The sequence below is a fragment of the Strix aluco genome, chromosome 2 (assembly GCF_031877795.1).
Source record: "Strix aluco isolate bStrAlu1 chromosome 2, bStrAlu1.hap1, whole genome shotgun sequence".
Lineage (NCBI taxonomy): Eukaryota > Metazoa > Chordata > Aves > Strigiformes > Strigidae > Strix > Strix aluco.
This window is the reverse complement of record NC_133932.1, coordinates 100,135,145-100,158,691: the sequence shown is the minus strand read 5'-3', so window position 1 is coordinate 100,158,691 and position 23,547 is coordinate 100,135,145. Positions and strand designations below refer to the sequence as shown.

At 38.2% G+C, this 23,547-nt stretch overlaps 1 protein-coding gene across 2 annotated transcripts in view; it reads right to left on the bottom strand.

Moving 5' to 3' along the window:
- The window catches only part of DIAPH3 (diaphanous related formin 3), a 256,020-nt gene that overhangs the window by 222,068 nt on the left and 10,405 nt on the right, over nt 1–23,547 (bottom strand). For both annotated transcript variants that reach the window (XM_074815569.1, XM_074815570.1), the window contains exons 2-4: nt 19,677–19,709; nt 5,552–5,725; nt 143–247 (exon numbers count right to left, since the gene is read on the bottom strand). In XM_074815569.1, coding sequence (XP_074671670.1) covers nt 143–247; nt 5,552–5,725; nt 19,677–19,709 — 312 coding nt within the window. The remainder of the gene's footprint in view (nt 1–142; nt 248–5,551; nt 5,726–19,676; nt 19,710–23,547) is intronic.

The window sequence follows — 23,547 nt, the reverse complement described above, 5'->3', positions numbered from 1 at the left end:
GTGCCCTTTAAAAATGTTTGTGTCCATGAGAAACAAATGTTAGTCAAAAGAATGTAACTTGCATGCATCACTTTTTCTTTCCAGTAGGAAATAATGTAAACATTAAGTGATTTTTTGGTGTATTTCAGAGAAATTTACTTACAGACTTGGAAGCAGTGCTAATATATTGCATCACCATTTCTTTTTTAGTATTAAAATCCTTTTCTCTCAATGGCATCTTCTTGTCTTCGTTTAAATTCATATCTTCCTAGAATGGGAGGGAAAAGAAAACAAAAAGAGTTTTAAATGTCATCCAGCAACACAGTTGTTTAACTATAAGAGACTGATTTAAAAAATAAAAGACATGAAAATATGAACTTGAGAAACTGAAAACTATTATACAACTTTTCATAAGTTAGATGTTACTCAAAACCATAAAAATCTTTATGCATCTTCCCTAGCAACTCAGACTAAAAAAGTCAACTATGCCAGCATAAACCAGTGCATCACAACCATTACTAGCATAATCTCATTTTAGAAATCACCTACAGTTTCACACACACACTAAAATACAGAAAAAGCATTGTTTAACACTCCCTAAAACATTTACGTATGTACTCAAACCGGTCCCTTAGAAAAGTCTTTTTAATGATATATCTATGTGTTCTATAATTCTGTTCCTCAGTTCCCAAATACTTAATCCTGGGTAGCAGAATCTGCTTTGCACTGAAAGTAGTTCACACTAATATACACCTTTGCAACAGGTAAGGCCCAAATTCTTGACAATTTGATCATTAAACCAATGTCTTCAATTGTTATCAAAACCCCATCACAGTTCATTCATTCCAACCTAAACTCAAGAGGTCAAAAAGAGCAGATGCAGAACTACAGTCAAAGCCATACAGCAGCTATTCATTGACATTTCTGACACAAGGACTTCAACTGTTCCAGCCTAGAAAATGCTCTGATCCTTGTAATCAGTTCCACATCTGTGAGAAATTACATTTCCTAACACACTGGAGGTAAAAAGAAAAAAAAAAAGGCTTTAACATTTAAGAAACAATTTAGGCACACACACGTATGAGCACATACAGCATTACTATGGTCACCCAAGCTTAGCAAGAATTACTGCAGTTATTTTCAGCTGAGACTCACAAGGTGAATCCTCACCAGCTTTGGCAGGAGCAATGCTACAAAATCAGTGGGTAACCATCTTGATATCAAAGCTATTTCACCTAGTCAGAAATCAGAGACAAACAGCAAGCAAACTCATAACCTTAGAATTCTAAGAAAAAAAAAACCCTAAAGATCAAAATTTTATACTACACTGAAACTTAAGTTTCCTTGTCTTTTGCTAGTTTTCATATAGAATAGAATAGAATCAAGCACCTTTTGCAGAAACATTTAGAGTTCTGCATATATCTGAGCTGTGAGAAGACATTGCAGAAAATGCTTGACCCCATAAGTTGATCTTCCTCAAAGTATAATTAGGGCAACTTTGTGTAGATTCTGGATTTTTCCCCCACAAATGCTGTTTCCTTTCATTAAAGACTAGAAAAGGTTCCTCACTTCGGTCTAGTATGCATTTAATTTATTACTTATTATTTATTAAATTATTATTAAAATGGTATTTTAATTATGTTATACTATACAGTATATTTATAGTATCAGATTTGTTTATTTGATACCATATATACACTATATTATTACTTGATATTTTTAGTATCAAAAAATACAGGGTGCATGTTGTAAAAAGTTCTTTCATTCAAGCAATGATAATAGTCTTTTGCCCCCTTGGCAGATAGCTTGCATATTGGTGTTACTTCCTACATCTGAAAGTAAATGCAAAACAACTTTATCTAAACAAGCTGGAAGAAAGGAGGCCACACATACTTCAAGCTTTTCTCATAGTTCTATTCTTCAAAATACTGCATTCCTTTGATCAAAAAACTCAGAGAAACTATCTGCTTATACCTAAACCAAAATTCTAGCAGTGCATAAGGACACACATATTCCTGAATAATTTTCAAGTTGCCACATACTAGATCAAATGTCGGGGATATTATCTTGAAAGGGCATGCGGCATTTTCTAGCTTCTCTTGGATGAAAGCAAAACAAGAAACTACTATGATTTACTTAATGATGGGAAACCTCGTGTGATCCAAAAACGCTGCACGGGCTCAAATATCCATAATTTTTTTTAAAAAATTAACAATAAACAGACTTAAATACACATACATTAAAAACACTGTTAGGATCAAATATTATATGCAAAGAGATCATTTTCTTTCAAGACACATAAAAAAGTGGAAATTTTTGTGTGTGTGTACACACCATTTGGAAAAAAAGTGAAAGATATTTAAAGTTACCTGTCTTTATCAAAGCTTACAAAAGTCACTGCAGCTTTTTTAAGATGAAAAAGAACACACCACAGAAAGTAGTGTCTTTAGTATTTAAAAAAATCAAAAACGTGAAGTAATCTGCTAAAAGGAAGGGTACATGGAGACTGTTAAGTGAAATGACTGTGAAATGGTCAGGTGGAAACCTAAAAATTTAAACTAGCTATACAACAAATCAAGCTGAATATTTTAATTTAGTGTCAAGCATTTAGCAGTTAACTACTAGCCAGGACTTTTACAATTCATCAATGAATTCTGACACTGATATATGGGTTTGGACATAAAGGCTGCTAAAAGGCACTTAAAATAAGAACAGATAAGGAAGTTCTTTTGAATTTACTCCTTTAAATATTTTTTCAATATGAAATTCTTTCAAATCCAGAAATACTACAACTTTACATTCTCAACAACTGCTCAAAAATCTTTGTGCTTTATCTAAGACATCTTCTTAGCTTAAAAATGGGGTGGGGGGTGTGGGCTGTGGGGTGTGTACAAGAATTGAAATCAAGTCCATGCAAATTTCAATAAATGCCTTTGGAATGCTGTGCCTCAGGATTCCTTTCCACAGGGATACAACTGTATAGCAATACTGCTTCAAATGAAAATATACATGTATACTTAATAAGGGTAGCTGTGTTTTATTTAATACTTAAATTGTATTTTTAAAACCTACATAAACAGAAATGTAAGAACTCTGAAACCAAAGTATTCCATTTTAAGTTTCACAAAAATATATGGCTAGATCTTTCTTGATGTTTTCTGAGAGTTAGCACATCTTCAGTACCTTGCCTGCAATAACAGTGGAATGCATGTATATCCTACCTAAGGGGGAAGAAAAACAAACCAAAAAAAATGCTTTTCACATCAGCCAGTAGCTACTGCAAAGTTCATTTTTCTGTTTAAATCATTTCTGCACTTCCTTCAGACTTGCTCTTTCAAGTTTTCTGAAAAATAACTTCTGAACTTAACAAAGGGCTTGTCTTTCCTGAAAAAAAAAAAAAGTAGCTTCTAATCACATTTAAAACAAAAAAAAAAAAGACAAGAATTAAGAGGGAAGTAAGAAACCATTTTGCATAATCCTAGATGTAATGGCAGGTTTGGTTTATTTATAGGAAATATTCTGTCTGTGTCTGTGCGTAAAAAATAATTTTTGTTGTTTTTATACAGATCAGAAATATTCAGCAATACACAGGGCACATCAGATGTGGCTTAGTTTATCATTAAAAGTTATTCTACAGGTGAGCAATACCTCTTTGGAAAATAAGAATAAGTCATTTCACAAGGATATTATCCTAATAGGACTAGCAGAAATGAAAGGAGCTAAATGAAGCTAATTATCAGCTTTAACTGCCTGGTTTTAAGAGCTCTTTCATAATTTTTGCCATCAAAGCCATATGGGACACCACTGCATAAAAGATGGTGAGAAGGAAGTAGTATGCATCCAGGAAAACCCAAAGTATAATGTAATGCATTCAGTGAAACTTCGAAATTTGGAAACTGCTCCCTTCAGTACTAACCAATTGACTTTTTATTTTGTGAAAAATTAGCTCTAAAAGCCTGGTGACAACATTCAAATTGTTCACCATCCCCACAAATCACTTAATTTGATCAGAACAGCAAACTAGAGGCTACAATATATAATTAGCTATGTAATCTACTGTGACTAAACTAGCTTTATTCCGGTCCATTCAAGTGCAGATAATCTGAGGAATCCTTTCTGCATTACATGTCATAGCTAAAATAACACTGATAAAGTAGTTTATCAAAAACAGTTTAAGTGCTTTGTTATTCAACGAAACTAGGAAAGCATTCAAATTATCCAGGATGACACTATTACGTTAACATATTTTTGCAAGGTAGTTATAAAATTGGAATTAATTGCTTCAGGATCCATGGATATAAGCATTTCTGTTTACCTAGATGCACAGTAGTAGGTTTCTGAGGATTTATGGAAAGTTTACATTTTTTTATGGCATAGTCTCAACATCACACACAATCCTATACCAGAATCTCCATGGGATGGTGGAGAAATACAGCCTACACTGATGTAGCAGGGGGGGTGTGCAGGGAGGCATACCTTCAAGTTTTATAAAAACTCTCACATTTCCTAACATTTTAACAACTACCATCCACAGAGAAATTTCTTAACAGAAGCAAAATATCCTAGACACCAAGGTATACCAAGAAAAATAGACCATGTGAGAACAACAAGTACAAATACAAAAGTTGATAACACAGTAAATTAGTCCTCCCTTTCATCAGCTTCACCATGAAAATCCTGAATCCTGTCTCTTAAATTATAGCTCTCAACAGGTCTACAAAAGCATCTTCGAAACTAAACTAATATTATTGAGTACTAGGAATTACAGATTCCATAAAGGTACTTCTCTCACAGCACATTTAATTTCCTCCACATCTCAGCCCCTGGTGGTCCCTTTCTGTTTCAAGAGTTACTTGTTACTACTTGCTGTGAGGCAGATAAAGAAAAAATAATCTAGGCATTACTCTCCTTGTTTATGTCGTTTTGTACTCTTCAGATTGCCCTGACTCTCTTCTCTCATGGCCATTCCATGTTTAGTTTTCAATTGCCCAAAATGTCATCATTGTCATGACAAAAATCCTCAACCTATTGAGGTGGTACCAATGCCACATGATCTTTCCAGCAAGCAACTGCTCTTTTGCAGCACAGTAACCATGACAGCTAAGGAAGGAAGCAAATTTGAGACTACATGTGCAGACAAATGCTGCTTTGGAGGCTAGAGCCTTAAGTCTTTTTTGTGCAAGAGTGACATGGAATATAAATTGAGAAAAAAAAACAACCCTGCTGTGACATTCAAAGGCAAAAAATCCCTTCGCAAAAGTTTCAGGTCATCTTGAAAGCAAGCAGGATTCCCCATTTCTTGTTCCTCCTTCGAACTGTTGCGTGATCTCATTTCTAATAATCAGAAACCTTTAGTTTCCATTTTAAATATATTTGGAGCAAAATCTTCTCAAAATAATTCAAAGACTTCATCCCCTGAGAAACACCCTAAAAACCACATTAATTACAACTCACAACAACAGTATTAATAATTCTGGTAAAGATCAGAACACATGTACAAAAGAAGGCCCCACCTGTCAGTTAGCCATGTTACCATTCTTTTAAGTAAAAGAAATCGGTGTAAGATTCTTACCATCATTTTTTCAAACAACGCTATGACTTCTCTTTCCGACAGGGGTTTTTGAGCAAAATCCTCCGTATCCATAGGTGTGGATGACCAGTCTGTAGAATGTGACAGCTTCATATGTGTCAGAGGAGGTCTTTCCTTTTTACTTCCTGGAATCCTTATACTGGCAAATCGATCCAACTGAAAACAGAGAAGGTATAACATTTCACATACTGTTTCCATTCTATGCAACCTTAATTAAGATGGGGCTCTTGGAAGCTAAGCATCCTTATTTTTCTGTGGTAACTTGCCTGTTATTAAACCGTCTCATTTTAAAGGGTTTTCCTACAGATACATATAACGGTCAGTTGCCTTAGCACTGGAGTTAACAGACCAGAATCCCATTACATTATGGAGAAATCATGCAGAACATGAGAATTTTACGGGAAGTTTGGAGGAAAAGATATCTACAAAACCAATTTATGAAGGGTTCTTCCCAACCATTACATGTAGAATATCAAAAAGGCGGCTTATGTACCAAAAGCATAGTTTTAAAGTGTTTGTAACTCTGAGGTAGCTGTACTCCTGTCATTGAAACAGAACATACAAATATGCATTGAAACAGAATATACAAAGAAACTCCTTTTTAATAAAATACAAGTTAACATAACTAAAACACTGTTCTACTTATTTATTTGCATTATGTTATCCAAAACGGTGCTTTTTTGTGCTCCAATTATTTAGAAGTTTAGGAGAAGCATAAAAACCATCAGCTCCTTTATCAAAGTTAAGTAGGATACACTTCTATTCCATGAATAATCCTTAGGATTTAACATGAACACAAGACAATCACTCCAATCTTATCAAGAGCCAAAAAAAATTCTTTAGAAAAGTGGTTTGGGTTGTGGGGTTCTTTTAGTGGTTAGATATTTATCAATTTTTCCATGAAGACCTACTAAGTGAAATTTAAACATTTTCATTGTTAGAGCTTGTGTGTTTTAACCTATATGGGCAAGGACCAACAGAACACAAAAGCAGGTGACATACTCAATGAGATGCACGAAATCTAAGTCATCTTTGTAGCAGCCTTTTTAACAGATGTGAACAGCAATATTACACTTGTCAACACAGAAGAGTTACAGTACCGTTTGATGCGTAAGAGATTTTGGACAAGATTTCAACCATATCAATAGACTTAACGTCTTTGAAATGCTATGCAAAAATATTCTGAGGCTTCAATATATCCTGAAGATAAGTATCTTGAGATATCACTTAATAAGTACATCAAAGTTCCCAAACTAAATGACAAGTAAAATTATTATAGCATCTGTGGAATTAAGATCAGAGAGAGCAAAGAAAATTAGTAGCAAAAATTGGGTACAAGTGTTCCACTCTAGTCAGAGCAAGAACTGACTATTAGACATCCATGAAGAGCTTTAGAGGAAAAAATTCTTCCTGTTCAAAACTGAAAAGGAACAGTTTTTGGAATGTAGAAATAGATTGTAAGCCACTCACATACAGATGTTTATAGAACATGCAAAAGCAGAAAATTAATATAGCATAAACATAAAAGAGCTCAGCATGGATGATGGGGCCCTTCAGTGTCACATCAAACCAGCAGGCAATGAGGAAAGCACACTCTACAGGAATAAGTACATAGGCAAGACCCAGGAAGAAAGAGAATGCAACAAATGCAAAAGGGAGGGTAACATCATTGGAAGTGAAGTATAGAGTCATCAGTGGCAAAAAACATCTTACATCTTGACCAGACAGCAATTTCCCTTCCTGTCTATAAAACCAGAAGTCTATGGTAAGCACAGGAAGATGAAGCCAGATTGCAAACTGCAGTGACTAGAGTGGAATCTTAAAAAAAAAAAAAAAAAAATAAATAAATAAAATCATATGAGATTTTTCTTCTCAAACAATGGCTTTCACAGAGCACTGATGAAAGGCAGCACACCTGCTCCAAAGTATGAGTTCGCCAGTAGTTTCTCCACTGTTCACTATCAAGTGCGTAAACTAAGAAACAAACCATTATATTTGAAGATTCTTCATATGCAGACTTGAAGCAGGGGTAGAGGTAGAGGGAAGACAATAACAGATTTCAGCTCATGGTTCAGTCAGCAGAGAATTGACTAAATTAGGTTTAAGAGCCATGCCCTCCACTTATCTCTCCTGAAAAATCTCAACCCCTTCCTTACAGTCCGTGTTCCCCATGCATCCCCTCTTCCTTTCCCTGCTCCACACAGCAGCAGCAATAGCAGTTCTGGCCAGGCAGAACCACCCTAGTCTCTGCCATGAAATACCCCATGCCATCCCAGAGCTACTCTTGCTCCACTAGGAACAGGCATCAACAATTCAGGGATGAAAGCCCATTCATCCTTGAAAAGGTATACTTCACTTCCTTTCACCTGTCCATATTTTTAGTTTATGCTTTGTTTTCAAGCATAAATTCTCTTCAATGTTAGACTCTATGGTAGGTGTTTTGCAATGTTGCAGATTAGGCCATCACATTCATATTCCCCATATTCCCCAAATCCTTTACCACTTGTCCTACAGGAGGGAGACACACTCTTGGAATATACTTGATCATGCAGAGCATGTAAGACAAAGTGAGATACTAGGATTATAAGCACATTTAAACATGTATCAAACAAAGTACATTAAACAATTTAAAACAATGCAGTCTAAAAATAAGATTTCCATACATTAAAAAAAAAGGAAATTCACAACAAGACCTGCACGGCAGTACAGTGTGGGTATTCTACATACACTTCTCTTTTGAATTATACATTGATAGTGCTTCAAAAAAGTTAATACCTCTCAATATTCCATACAGGCGAATAATTTCATGGTCCACAGAAAGCACTATACAGAAAGAATAGAAATTTCATTGCTTGGTTGTAATGAAATCTACCACTGATGCTGCTGGCGATCCAAGTGCATAGAGGAGGAAACGGCAAAAATATAGTTCAATAATCTTCCGTGTTACATCAAAAACATTTTAAATCAGGCAAACCAATGGGGAATAGCTGAAGTTAGCTTTGATACAAAGTAGCACTACAGTTTAAAGCAGGTTTGACCTTCTATCTTTTCTAAAGATGTCTCTTTTTTTTATTATTTATTTATTTAACCAATAAATACATATAGACCCCTACAGGAACAGTTGCTTTAGGACAATAATTTTCTGAAAGGGACAAACTTCTCCCTTAAGGTCTTTGTAGGGCCAACATTCAAATTAACCAAAGAATAAAGTGTTTCATATGGTCTTCATACACAGTATTTCCAAAGTAAAGTCTCTTCAAAATTCTCCAAATTAATACCTGCTTTGATGCACTCATGGAACTCAGAGTAGATTATCCGAGTTAAGAGTTCAAAGGCAATAAAGACAGAAAAAAATAAGAGTGCAATTAAATACTTCTGGGCACTCAAAGGAGAAAGCTAAAATTTTTTTAATACACTATACAAAAACATAACAGGGAATCTCTAACCAGCTCATTAATTCAAACAGCAATCTACTCCCACCATAGCACAGTGCTACCAAAGATGAGGAAAACTGTATTTCAGATACATAATCTAAAAAGAAATAATAGTAAAATAATTAAATACAGAGTACAAAAATACTGCATAAATATTCATTAGAAACTATTCTCTGCTAAATTGTAAAAAAAATTGAACTGCCCATGTAACCAGAATATAGGCTGCACAGTGATCTTAAGTTTAAAAATTACGGGATATTGAAAGGAGAAGTGAAACTAACTAAAAAGAAAAGTTAATTCTGGAAAGGGAAAAACATTGAAGGTAAGAAGAGTTTCCTACCCAAAGCAAGCATAATTCTAGAAGTAACACAGATACACCACGATTTTGTTACCAAAACTAACCGAGACAGTCATAAGCCTTTTTTGGACAAAAGGCATGGATTTTGGTCTGGTTGGTTTCTTTTATTTTTAAGGTGGGAAAGAAGAGATTAAGACAGTAGAGAAGCTGTTAAAGATAAAGTTTGCATAGTTCTCATTCCTAAAACTAGATCACCCAGCATTAAAGGCATGAGGAATCTTTTCTCATAAACTTAAGGCAATGAGTTCTTCACGTATATTTTCGCTTTTATGTCTTTTATGCCTCCTACCACCAGAGACTGGAACATCTACAAAGTCCTGTACTTTATTATGCCAGTTCGCATTCTCCAAGAGACAAAAATGGCAAGGCAACTGACACAAAATCTTAGTGTCAGACTGAAACACAGTGAAAAGTAAACCATGGTCAACACATGAACGTGAGTTACCATGAGATTGCTTTTCAGTAGCACTTTACATTTACCAGCCTGGAGATTCTCAAGAAGCCTTGGCAGAAACTATTATTATGGCCACCTTATACTCTAAGAGTTTAAAACTGTCTTTTGGTAGTGTTTCTTTCACCTCTCTACTCTATCACAAAGCTCTGTGAAACTACAGCTTCAGAAGTACAGCAGCCAAACCCTACTGACAAGCTCTAGCAGTGTATGAGGTGCAAAGCAAGTTACTTATGTACACAGTAACGGTGCTGACAGCACCTGCATAGGGAAAAGTTGTCTCAATAAGCACCTGGCAGACAAGATAGGTGAGTGATTGATGAAGTTCTCACATGACTTTAAATATTTAAACTTGTGCACACAGTGCCAAAAAGATCTGAGCTGTACTGAAGAGTAGTAGTACATGAAAATATGATGGCTTACTTCAAAGGTGGTATCGTCAGAGCAATATTCAAATCCCATAGGGATTTAATTTCTAATGAATATTTTTAAACACAGTCACATTAAAGAAATTACTTGAAAGAAAGCAAGTGACACAGGTAGGACATATCAAAAGTTTTCTTCAATGCTCATTATCTGTATGAATGACAAAAGGAAAGGAAATGCATGCAGTGGGATTAAGACTAAAGGAAAGGAAGGTCTCTTAAGGCTATGTGCTAAAATGTCCATCTGCAAGAAAAGAGAAGAGCACAGAAAGACAATGGTGGGTAGTGGAACCCAAATAATACTTTGTCCTGTATCTTCCTAAACTCATCACAGGAACCCTTAGCCCATCAAAGGCTTATCTCCACAAATCCAGATGAACACAGAAGCACGATAGCAGGTGGGAGGAACCCAAATTATTGATTCAGAGGAAGTGACAAGCTGTCCAGGCTCCTCCTAGGGCTATCCCAGCAAAGCCTCTGCCCTATGGTCCAGGTCTAACACCCACCCCAAGAGTCAACATGATCAGCTCTCCAGAGTGCCTTTCAGACTGAGGGGTGTTACATTATGAGATGAAGAGGAAAAACATTTTGGGACTGTGCAAGGCTTATTTTGCAACGTTTAAGGGAAGAACCAAAGGCAGGGAAAAGAATGGATCTCAGTGATTTGGAGAGGAACGAGCATGGGGAAATGATAGGATAAGGGGATAAATAGGGCCCGTTGTGAGTAAACAGTTTGCTAGTTGGTACGCTTGTCTGGCCATGCCCTGTACCCAACCAGCACAGTGTGTCCTACCTTATTAAGGTGAGAAGGTAAAGTGGCCTGGAGAAGGAGAATGTATATCTATAAGGGCAAGATCACAGAAGGAGTTGGCTAGAGGAGGGATAAGGAAAGTTCTGTACAGCTGCTGGAGACCACAAGCTCTCGGGTCGGAGGAGCTAGGGGTGTCAACTGGGAAATGCACCTGTGTCTGTGCACCAGGGTCTATAAGGGGTGGCCACTGGGGCGTTGGCTCCTACAGGGGTGAGGTGGATTCTGGCCAACTGATGGAGATTTTTGTCTGTGTGTGCACTCTGTGTTTTCAAAGACAAGGCCACAAGGGGAGCTGCCTATCAGAGGAACTGGGGGAGCCCCACCAGCTGCCAAAGAGGTCTGTGTGTGTATGTGCAAATACACATGTGTGTGTCTCCATGAGTGAGGTGGTCTTTATCAGCAACTGGAGTGAGTCTACAGCCTCAGGGTCTCATGTGACGCAGGTGCCAGACACAGGGAAGTCTGGGATCTGGGTGCCAGCAACCAGGTAGTGAGAGTGTGAGCCCACCTACAGAAGGGACTCACAGTGTGTTTCCCACAAATGGATCTTCATCCTCATCAGCCAGAAACAGTAACAGGATGACATCCATTGTGCTGCTTGTGTTGATCTGCCATGCATGTTGCATGCATGTGTGTGTGCAGGTGCATACTGGGAATACACACACAGCTGGGCTACTGGTCAGACCTGCAGGGCACGGAACTACAGCAGCCTCGCCTCTGTTGGGTGACAGGATTCATGTTTCTCCTGACATTTTCCTTCTCTCACAGAAAAAAGGATTTAGTTTACCCAACAGGTCTCACACATTCATAGCCCCCTTGCCAGTAAGATCAGATATTCTTAGCACAGGAACAATTTTTGCTACTTAAAATACTACAATCATTCATAGAGAGACCCTTAAGATCAAGTCCAAATGGGCTTAAAGCCCACAAACCTGCTATCAAGCATTATACGATGATCTCCTTCACTGTTGGAAACTATTAACAGTATTATAGACAATTTCAAAATATAGAGAAAGCCACAATACATAGTACTAAGTAAAGAGATAAAATGGCAAGTCTAGTTGAGCAGCATTCAGTCCCTCACAATTCATTTCAGACTGATAGCAAGAATAATAGCTGTAAGAGCCAAATGAAGCACCAGGATGAATGCTGCTTGAGCAGGTCCAGAGAAAGGCCACAAACATGATCAGGGGGCTGCAGCACATCCCCTGTGAGGACAGGCTGAGAGAGTTGGGGTTCAGCCTGGAGAAGAGAAGGCTCCAGGGAGACCTTATAGCAGCCTTCCAGTACTTAAAAGGGGGCTACAGGAAAGATGAGGAGGGACTCTTTATCAGGGAGTGTAGTGATAGGATGAGGGGTAAAAGTTTTAAACTGAAAGAGAGTAGATATATATTAGATAGAAGGAAGAAGTTCTTTACTGTGCAGGTGGTGAACAGGTTGCCCAGAGAAGCTGTGGATGCCCCCTCCCTGGTAGTGTTCAGGGCCAGGTTGGATGGGCCTTCGAGCAACCTGGTCTAGTGGAAAGTATCCTTGCCCGTGGCAGGGGAGTTGGAACTACATGATCTCTAAGGTCCCTTCACCCAAATCATTCTGTGATTCTGTTCTATTCTACAATTTCACAGGCTCTCTATTATTCCACTGAGAGCCTATGAAATAAGTGATTTTTATGCACACACCATGGACCTGAAAATCAACACTACAAAGAAATCCACAATACAAACCTTTGGCTTCACACTTTCTGATCAGGTCCCTAGGAAGTACATCTATTTGTGCTCTCATTTTGATCTTAGTGAAGACTTACACTATTCTCTGTAAGACAATAGCTTCTATTGAACTTACACACTTGATAATGCAGGAATCAATGGATTAGTTATTGGTAGACTAATTGCTGGCTCAACAGCTTATCAAGACATCACCTCTTAACAGAGTTGCTATGCATGCAGTAATGAAAGGTATTACTTCCCTGCCATCCTGCTTTCCTCATCTCCAACCCCTCCTTAATTAACACATCAGATCATCTATTGCTGTATTAAGAAATTCCTCAAAAATAAAATCCAACATGTGCTTGTGTAATGACATTCATGATCACTGAAAGAATTCCCTGGTTCTGCCAGTGCTTCACTCCAGCCTTCATTCAATGCCTTTCTCAGTAACAGAGGACAGCCAGTCAGATGAGAACAGGACATCCATGGAAAAAACGGGACTTGCTAAGGGAATTCTCATAGGACTATCCATCTCTGAGGCTGTTAACAACTGGAGGTCATGTTTAACAAAAAACTCACATATGCAGGATGCCTTGTCAGCCAATAAATTAGTATCGTTTTTATAAACACAGATGCTCTATTTAAAAGCAGAGGTTTAATTGCTTTATAGTGTTGAATTTGAACTAAATGTAAAAACCAAGTACGACAATAGATTCTCAATCATATTTTGCTTCAAGTTATTGTTGTAACTCTCAAAACTGTGGTGCTTACACTCAGTTTCCAATTAACTGAACAATTTAGCCTGAAAGTGATTAACCATTTGCAGACAATAGAATAACCCAAACAGGAGAAAGCAGTTATTTTTGGAGGAATGCTACTAACACATCTGCTTTGTGAATGTTCTGGGAACCAACAAATGAACCTGAATTGACTAGCATGGGCAGTCTTATTTACGATCACAGAGAGAAAGTGGGTAGGGAATAAGGGAAATGATTTAGCAGCAGAGGTTACCTACATCAAGGACGAACATTACATCATCTGGGTCTTACCTTTATTCTCCATATCCAGTGGGAAGCCCTCAGATCCAAACAGGGAATGAAACAGTTAGCACAATGCCAGAAAAAAAAGAATAAATACTAGAAGGTTTTTGTAGAACAACTTCCAACAGTGTTTAATGAGACTTTTACTGAGATAATCTGGACTATGAATGTTGGTATCAATGCAACTTGACTAACAACAGCTGTTTATTGTATACAGATTAGATTCTTAAAATGAGACTAAAAATTTATTTTTGACTTTGCATACAAAGTGTGTTTCCTATTGCCCATATCTGGAGCAAAAGCTTGCGTACAACATCTTGTAGGCCTCCAAAGTTAAGTTACCATGCACACTGGCCGCTTATCTAGCCAGGAGGATTTTAACTAAAAAGGGATGCTAACCATACTTAAAGTGGTGGACCTAATCAAATACCTCATCACTGACCAAGCAACCTAAATTTTGTTAAGTACACAAACACTATGAACACAAGCAATATTTCTTTATAAACACTGTTGAGACTGTATTTACTGCAGTGATTGGACCCCACCATTTAAAAAAAAATAGCAGCTGTACCAAATTAGCAGGTAGCAGATGGAAGAATTAGCTATGTTTATGCAGGATATCAAAGTTATGAAAGTGGGTCTGTCATAACCAACAGCAAAAGGAGTTTACAGCTGAAACATTATCTGAAGTTATAAAAAAAAAAAAGCCTTAGAAGAATTCACGAAAAAAGCTATCCTTTTACAAGGTACACAGTAGCACAGTACAGTGGCTTTGCCATGGAACATACATTTCATGATATACTGAAAAAGGAAAAAATGACTAAAGTTCTTTTGTCCACCACAGCCTTTGATTCCTTGGCTTTTCCTTTCTTTTTCATTCTTGGAGACAAGGCTTACCAGATTAGATATGAAGTGCATTAGTCTAGATGCAGGCTAACATATCAACTCAAACAGCTGCACCATATGATGTGGATTTGACATTTCTGGCACTAGCCCTGAGATTCCTGTACTTTGGTTTAACACAAAGTACACTGATGCCTGGAACACGTAAAGCATATAAATCAAGTCATGCAAAATCCTCTCACATTAAGGTTGAGGCCAACAGATTTGATGTCCTTGAAACAAGAATAAGAACCATTACTGTATCTCTTCACATTCCATTTCTCCAGCTGTACAAAGCACATCAATCTACAGCAATTTCATAAGACAGAAATGGTAAAATATTATGCTTTATTGCTACCCTAAATCTCTGTACAAAGCCCTGGGATGTTCCTAGAGAAGAAAATTAACCAAAATGCTCCAGATCTATACACTACAAAGTAACAACTGCCTTGGATCTTTGTTTTCTTCACCAGATGAACAGCAAAACTTCCACCTAAAGTAAGTTTATGGAGTACGTATTACTAGAAGATGTCACTACAGTACAGGAAAATCGCTATTCTAAAAAAGAGTAGGCAACCCAGTATGAGAGAGAGTTCTGAATACATGAAATGTGTTGTTTACCACAAATGAGGTATCACAACTTCTGATACCTCGTTATGAAGAGACAGCATTACAGAACTGTTACAGTTTAGCCTCAACTGCATTACTAGAAGTACTGAACAGTCTTCTTTCTTCCCCTCATCACTGCCATTCTCACCCATGGACATATATGGACCATCAAGACACTAATGACAATTACTAAGCACAATTTATTAGGAGAGTTCTGATATGAAATATACAGATACAAAATCTTAATTTCCTGGATGAAGCCATAAAGACGAGAGTCTTGCTTATAGCGTTGCTCTTTTGTAAGTGTTCCTCTCAGCCTTATTAGATATCTAGGACAAAAAATACTTGCACCCTCAATTTTTAAGTTCACATGCTTCTGACAACCCGCTATTTATAGATTCAGTAAACACAATTTCACATCTGGAAAATATGCTTAAGTACTACAGCATAGCTCAATCTCCCAGACATCTTACCAGTTATTTTAGTCACAGAAGGCAACAGCCCAGTCATGAGAGTCTGCTGTAACACCCTGATGTTGACACATTATAAAAAATAGGGACCTTGGCAGGTCTGAGAGGTGGGCCCATGCAAACCTCAAAGTTCAACAAGGCCAAGTGCAAGGTCCTGCACATGGGTCAAGGCAATCCAAAGCACAAATACAGGCTGGGCAATGAATGGATTGAGAGCAGCCCTGCAGAGAGGCAGTTGGGGGTACTGGTGGACGGAAAACTGACTACGAGCCAGCAATGTGTGCTCACAGCCCAGAAAGCCAAACGTATCCTGGGCTGCATCAAGAGAAGTGTGGCCAGCAGGTCAAGAATTCTGCCTCTCTGCTCCACTTTCATGAGACCCCATCTGGAGTACTGTGTCCAGCTCTGGGGCCCCCAACATAAGAAGGACATGGATCTGTTGGAGCAAGTCCAGAGGAGGGCCATGAAGATGATGAGGGGGCTGGAGCACCTCCCCTATGAGGACAGGCTGAGTTGGGGTTGTTCAGCCTGGAGAAGGCTCCAGGGAGACCTTACAGCGGTCTTCCAGTACTTGAAGGGGGCCTACAAGAAAGATGGAGAGGGACTCTTTATCAGGAAGTGTAGTGATAGGGTGAGGGGTAACAGTTTTAAACTGAGAGTAGATTTAGATTAGATATAAGGAAGAAATTCTTCACTATGAGGGTGGTGAGACACTGGAATAAGTTGCCCAGAGAAGCTGTGGCTGCCCCTTCCCTGGAAGTGTTCAAGGCCAGGTTGGATGATCAGGTTTGAGCAACCTGATCTAGTGGAAAGTGTCCCAGCCCACAGCAGGGGAGTTGGAACTAGATGATCTTGAAGGTCCCTTCCAACACAAACCATTCTTTGAAGTAGTAGAACATTAAAAACATAGGAAGGAAGGAGATTATGAAGTTGAACAATTCCTATGTCCTCATTTGAAATAATTATTATTCTTAGTGTAGGGGAGCACACAGGAGAATATGGGTTGCAACAATTTATTTCAGTATATTTGGAAGTAAAAGCAAACCACTATTTTCCCTTACCAGAAAAAATACTTCACATAAGATCAAAGAATTTACTTCCAATGATTCTGAGTCAAAGACCTCTTAACATCTTTTTCCTCCTCAAAGCTCCAGAAGATTAAAAAACTATATTCTTTCTTTGACAGCCAAATTGCTCTACAAGATTAACTTCTTACGATATAAGGAAATTCGACTGGTAGCAGTAGAGCTTTTAGTAAGAGAAAGACTTGCATAAACCGAGATACACAGAAGAATCCCTTTCATTAGATGACTTCCTATTCCTAATATGCTCAATCTCCCAGGGATGATTTTACCCTTCTTGAGAGCAAATCATTTAACTAATGGTAGAAGATTAAAAGTTACTGAGTTTAGTCCTGTGCACAGTCACATCCTGAACACGTAGAAAATACTTGACTCTGAATCTTGTTTCTCTACATACTGGAAATTATCCAGCCTTTCTTCTCTTTACAGCAGTTGCTATGAAATCAGTCAACATAAAGTTATGTTATAAGGAATTTTAATGTACATTTCATATTTGTTTATATATCTTTTTAATGAAATACTGTTACTATGCAGGTTTTTTCATCTTTATGAGCCTTGCAAACCATTTGTTGGAACATGAAGCACTTCAGATAGAAAACAGGCTTGCTTCCACTGTGATTTTGCAGGTACATAATTTCTCAGCTACCTATTCCACAGAGGAGTGGCAAATAAGATTCCTGTCTTCATAGTTTGCAAACAAACAAGCTAAAAGAAGCATGTGTTGATTGTGTAAAAAGCAAGGTGTTTCTGAATTTATTGGGATTTGTCACTAGAAGAGACAATTCATCAGTGTCTCAGCAATACAATACAAATCAATATTGAAAAGCAGTCTGCATTTTAGACTCTCAAAATGTTGCTAACTTACCTATATTAAAAAAAAGTTCCTGGTCACCATTATACAACACTGTATTTGTAAGAAACAGACTGGGAGTAATAAAATATAAATATTTTATAAAGCATAATGCAGCAGAAAGCAAGTTAACATGCAAACGATTGCCCATGAGAAAAAAGGAAATATATTATTTCATTGAAAGCTACAAAATCAAGTAATTTTAAACCTTCCATTTCTTAATATTTTCTTACTACAATTTTCCCCTTCGTCGCAAAAGGAATTTGGATAAAGTACCTTTACCAGTTTTTGTGCTTGGTATGAAATGTCAAAACCACTCTGCTCTGAGCCCCGTTTAAGTTGTCTAAGACTGAGATACTTAGTATTATTAACTGCTTCCCAGAATCAGACACAGAGAGACTAAACCAACAGAAAACTCAGAGGGACAAAAAGCGTCAGTTGGAAAGTATATCCTTGTTCCAAGATGAAGTTGCAAGGGAACAAAAGACCCACTTTTAAAAGCATACACCACTGCAACATTTGAGATTTTTTTTTTTTTTTTTACTGTTAGCGTTTTACTAAACAGCTGTCATTTCCCTTTCAAAAAAAAGAAAAAAATATATATATATATACACACACACACGGACAATTTGGTACTATTTTGCAGTTGATGTTTCTTTAGTCTGTGAACAGGCCTTCAGTATGTGCTGAGAAATTTAAGGAGTTGGGGAGAAGATTGCTTACTACAGAGCTATCAGGCTCTTTGTCCTTATTCCAACACACACAATAAACCTGCTGACTTATGGTGGCTACCATTACAAATTAGACAGGTCCAATAGGCTAAGAAAAGAACAAGATCAATAAGGCAGCAAGCTACCCTCTTTAACAGAAGAAAAACCAACATACCACAAAAACAAACAAACCAAAAGATCTTGTGCATCCAGACTATAACCCTTACATGACACTACCAAAATTAAGTTCTGGTTACCAAAAAATACTTTAGTTTTGAGAGAACTGTGAATATTTCCTCAGCTCTCCGAGATAAAGCACAAGTTCGTAGAATCATAGAATGGTCTGGGTTGGAAGTTTATTGAATTAAAGTTGTATTATCAACCCATCAGACTCAAATTCCTTGATAACCACTTCCAGTCCATGAAACTCTGCTAAAGAAATACCAACAAGTGATTTAAGTCAATTTAGGAATGATAGGTGGAGGCAATAATGCTCAACACTACTAACTTTGCACACTAATCAACACTAACCAGACCACTAGTTCCTGAGCTAGGAAACGGCAGTGTTTCTCAGCACAAGTGTGTTGCACATTGTTCAGGATAAAAATGTCTACACTTAAGCTCTCAGGTATGCACAGAAATACTTCAAGAACTCTGTATAGCACTGATGTCATAACAGCTGATCTTTACATGCCTACAGAACATTACTTCCTAGGTAAATTCAAAGGCTTTGTAAAATGATCCACTTTAAGAAAAACTATCCTTACCTATAAAAGAATAGTACCGACAATGAAATATGTAACTTCAATAGCAAGAAAAAAAATCTGCTTTGTGATACAGAACCTCATCTGCTGCTCAAGAGACAGATGAAGTTTGAGAAACACGGTGTTAGCATGACAATGAATATACATATTGTTTGAAATGAGTTTTACAAGCAATGGTTAGTTTGTTAAACATGGTGTTTTAAGTTAGCCATGCAGCCTAAGTAACTTTAATATTAAACATGCAATCACAGATATCTTAACTATACTGCATGTAACTCGGCACAATCACCTGTGTCAAGTTCATTTAGCCATGATTAAGGCATACTTCAAAGCCATCCATAGATTTTTGCTACTCCCACTGAGTGTTACTGATAATTAACAGTTTAGTGAGACTTTGCCAATTAACTAAATTAACTTCAAAATTAAGACAGTTTTTTATATCAATAAGGTTATTTCTATTGCATTAGCAATAAGGTTATTAGCTTAGCAAAGCCAAAGCAAAACTTAAGTTGTCTTACCACATCATCTGTCAGTGTCTTGATATTTAAGTGCTGTAAATTAAACAGGAAACCAGTCATATCACAATTCTGCAGTAAACAACAACAAAAAAACTCAAACAAAAAACAAGTCTCAGTTACAGTTAGTGTTATTCAAAATAAGATGCAATTTAAACAGTACTGAATCATGGCACTTGAAGTCATAATTTCTTGGCAAGTTGTACTTTGTTGGCTTACAGTGCACAGCGAGTTATACAGGGAATACAGTGTAGCTTCAAAAAAATCTGTAATCTGCTCCTTAGAATAATACCAGAAGAATATAAACCAAGCACAGCTTGAAACAAGTTGTGTTTTATTATATTTTATAGCTAAATATACTAGAAGACCTGCTCATAATTCAGCTACTAGAACTGTGTCTTCTGAAAATGGCTGAGGATACCACCAAATAATCAGTCCAGAGATTTTAAACTCAACAGAGCAGAGAGTGAGTTCCTCAACAGAGCAGAGAGTGAGTTCCTCAACAGAGCAGAGAGTGAGTTCCTCAACAGAGCAGAGAGTGAGTTCCTCAACAGAGCAGAGAGTGAGTTCCTCAACAGAGCAGAGAGTGAGTTCCTCAACAGAGCAGAGAGTGAGTTCCTCAACAGAGCAGAGAGTGAGTTCCTCAACAGAGCAGAGAGTGAGTTCCTCAACAGAGCAGAGAGTGAGTTCCTCAACAGTTCGAAACTACCTGACAAGCTGCAATACTGAAACAACTCAGGCCAGTGACTACTCTCAAGCAATGCCTATGTGGAAGCAGAGCACTGTTATGAGTAAACCAGACATAAACACTTATTAGTAGTAACATCCAAATATCTATAGAATAACACTCAATGCTGCATGAAACAACAGTTCCTGAAGCAACTCTTTTGTTCTCCACTACACGTTTACAAATACAGCAAGTGCTAGGACACACAGCTCTTGCACAAAATCAAAGAGCAACACTGAAGAACATTGGTGACTGATGAGTCAGTGTTGCAGGGATCCCATTTATAGTTTTTATAAAGAGGCTGAGAACAGACTTGGCAAGGAAATGGGAAAAACATGAAGTCACATACTTAGCGAGATAGACTCTTACCCTATTCTTAGACTGCCCTCACTGCCTAGAGTACAAAGGTTGGCAGCAGCTACAGCAGTTGTCAATGGCTATATCCAAATTAATCAGATTTGGAAACTCTTGCTTTGTCTTCACCAAGTCAACAATACTTAGGCATCATTACTTACGACATGTCCTCTCTCTTCCCTCAGAACTGAAAACAAATTTGTGTTGTCAAATATTATCCCATGATAGCTCTATTCTGAAAATAGTCAAGAAACTGAGGAAGAAGCATCTGATGAATGGCTATGAAGTTAAAAATAAAAAGCAAGTGAAGTGTAAGGAATCACTCAGTACTCAGTGATATAGTGTAAATTCTACCATCAAAAATTTAAAAAAAAAAAAAATGGAGCTAAGTCAGTACTGAACTTTTATAACAATCCCACTTCATGTTCAAATATATGAGGATTTCTGATAAATGAAGACAACACCAAAGTGAAAATATTTCAATCCAATCAGGAGACTGAAGATCCCAGTCTTCCAATTGGTGTTCTCCTGCTGCAGGGGTAGATCAGAATTCTGCCCCACACACTGCTATGGAGCTGGGTATTAAAACTTGTTCTTCCCATTCTGCTAAATAGCTACAAAGAGAGCATGAGCATTAATTTCTGTCATTTCCAAGAGCTCACAGCTTCACATTTGGCAAGTTGTTGTTTTAATACCTCTATCCTTAAGTGATCAAAATTGCAGGAGAAAACACTAACATGGGGTGTTACGCTGCAGCTTGGTAGCAAAGAACATAAAAATTTATTCCTTTTTCATACACATGACTGCTGGAAGCGTGGGAAAAGCAAAACAGAAAAAAAAAAAAAAAAAAAACACCACAAAATACACTTTTCCTCAACACATGGTGTCCAGAACAAAGATGGGACAGGATGAAGATCTGGTGATTTGTGTTGCCGTGGCACCAAGGAGGAATGCAAAGCAAAGTGGAGGCTCGTGGTCCCATTCTTCCACTTTTCTCAAGGATGCAACTATACGGATTTATCTCCTGTTCTTCTGCTTCTCTCAAGGACTGTTTTTCACAACTCTGCAGACGTTATCTCCTGCTCTTCCTCTTTCCACACAAAACCAGCCACACCTTGTACCAAGGAATGTGCTGTGTCATTACTCAAGACACAATGGCTTGACCACAGTCCCACCCACTCACACATACATACTTAGATAAATACTACCCCGAGTTTGTATCTAACTCCGAGGGACGATAATCCAGTACCAAATCGGAGGGACAGATCAACAAGTTTGTGCTCCTCTCTGCCCCTCCCAGAAGGGACACCTTTTGGTAAGATTTGGGCCCTCAGCTACGCCAAATGATTACCCAGGAATTAAGTGTGTGTGATTGCAATCAGGGTTTTTTGCTGTGTGTAGTGCTATATAGCCAACCTGCAGTGTGTGCATTTATCGTAGGCAATCTTAAAGAACCTGTAGATGTTGCATAAGAATAAACCGTACTATTCATGAACCTGACTGCTTCTCTTGAATGCAACCAGACCTACAGCACATGGGCTGTTCGTGCATCTGGTGTCAGGCCTATAGCTACGGCCCTAATTGGCATTCCTGTTAAGAGCTAAGTCCAGCCACCCCAAGCCCCTCTAATCTCTGAGGACTGGCTAGAACGCAAGGGGATTCATCTCTTACCAAATTAATTTGCCACCTTAAATGCAACAATGACTTAAATCACTAAGCCTTAAGCAATGCACAAATACCACTGTGAAGCTCCAACATGGTAGGAGACCGACTAATCTGCTTAGAATGAAAATCTTCTGCATTATATGCTTTGAGGTGGCAGTTCAAGATTCATGTCAAACTCACAAACATTCCACTAAACAGACACAGGAAGCACAACATCAGATTCACTTCCACTTAGGAACAGATGTTGGATATTCTGCAAGTGCTCTGTACAAGACATCATCATCATCATCCATGGAATCAGGGCAATATTTGTCAGATTTAGGTTTTGCTCTTTGAAAAAAAAAAAAAAAAATAATGGGATTCTTCAAGCCAGTGTTGTACCTTCCAAGTAAGCTGTGAAATTCAGCAATGGAATTCAACCGAAACAGAATCACAGAATCAACTAGGTTGGAAAGGACCTTGAAGATCATCTAGTCCAACCATTAACCTAGCACTGCCAGTTCCCATCTACACCATATCTCTCAGCGCTATGTCGACCCTACTCTTAAACACCTCCAGGGATGGGGACTCCACCACCTCCCTGGGCAATCCATTCCACTGCCTAATAACCCGTTCTGTAAAGAAATACTTCCTGACATCTAGTCTAAACCTTCCCTGGCACAACTTGAGGCCATTGCCTCTTGTCCTATCGCTTGTTACCTGGTTAAAGAGGCTCATCCCAGCTCTCTGCAACCTCCTTTCAGGTAACTGTAGAGGGCGATGAGGTCTCCCCTCAGCCTCCTCTTCTCCAGACTAAACAACCCCAGTTCCCTCAGCCGCTCCTCGTAGGACATCTGCTCCAGACCCTTCACCAGCTTCGTTGCCCTTTTCTGGACACGCTCGAGTAATTCAGTGTCCTTTTTGTAGTGAGGGGCCCAAAACTGAACACAGGAATCGAGGTGCGGCCTCACCAGTGCCGAGTACAGGGGTAAGATCACTTCCCTGTCCCTGCTGGCCACGCTATTTCTGATACAAGCCAGGATGCCATTGGCCTTCTTGGCCACCTGGGCACACTGCTGGCTCATGTTCAGCCGGCTGTCAATCAACACCTCCAGGTCCCTCTCTGACTGGCAGCTCTCCAGCCACTCC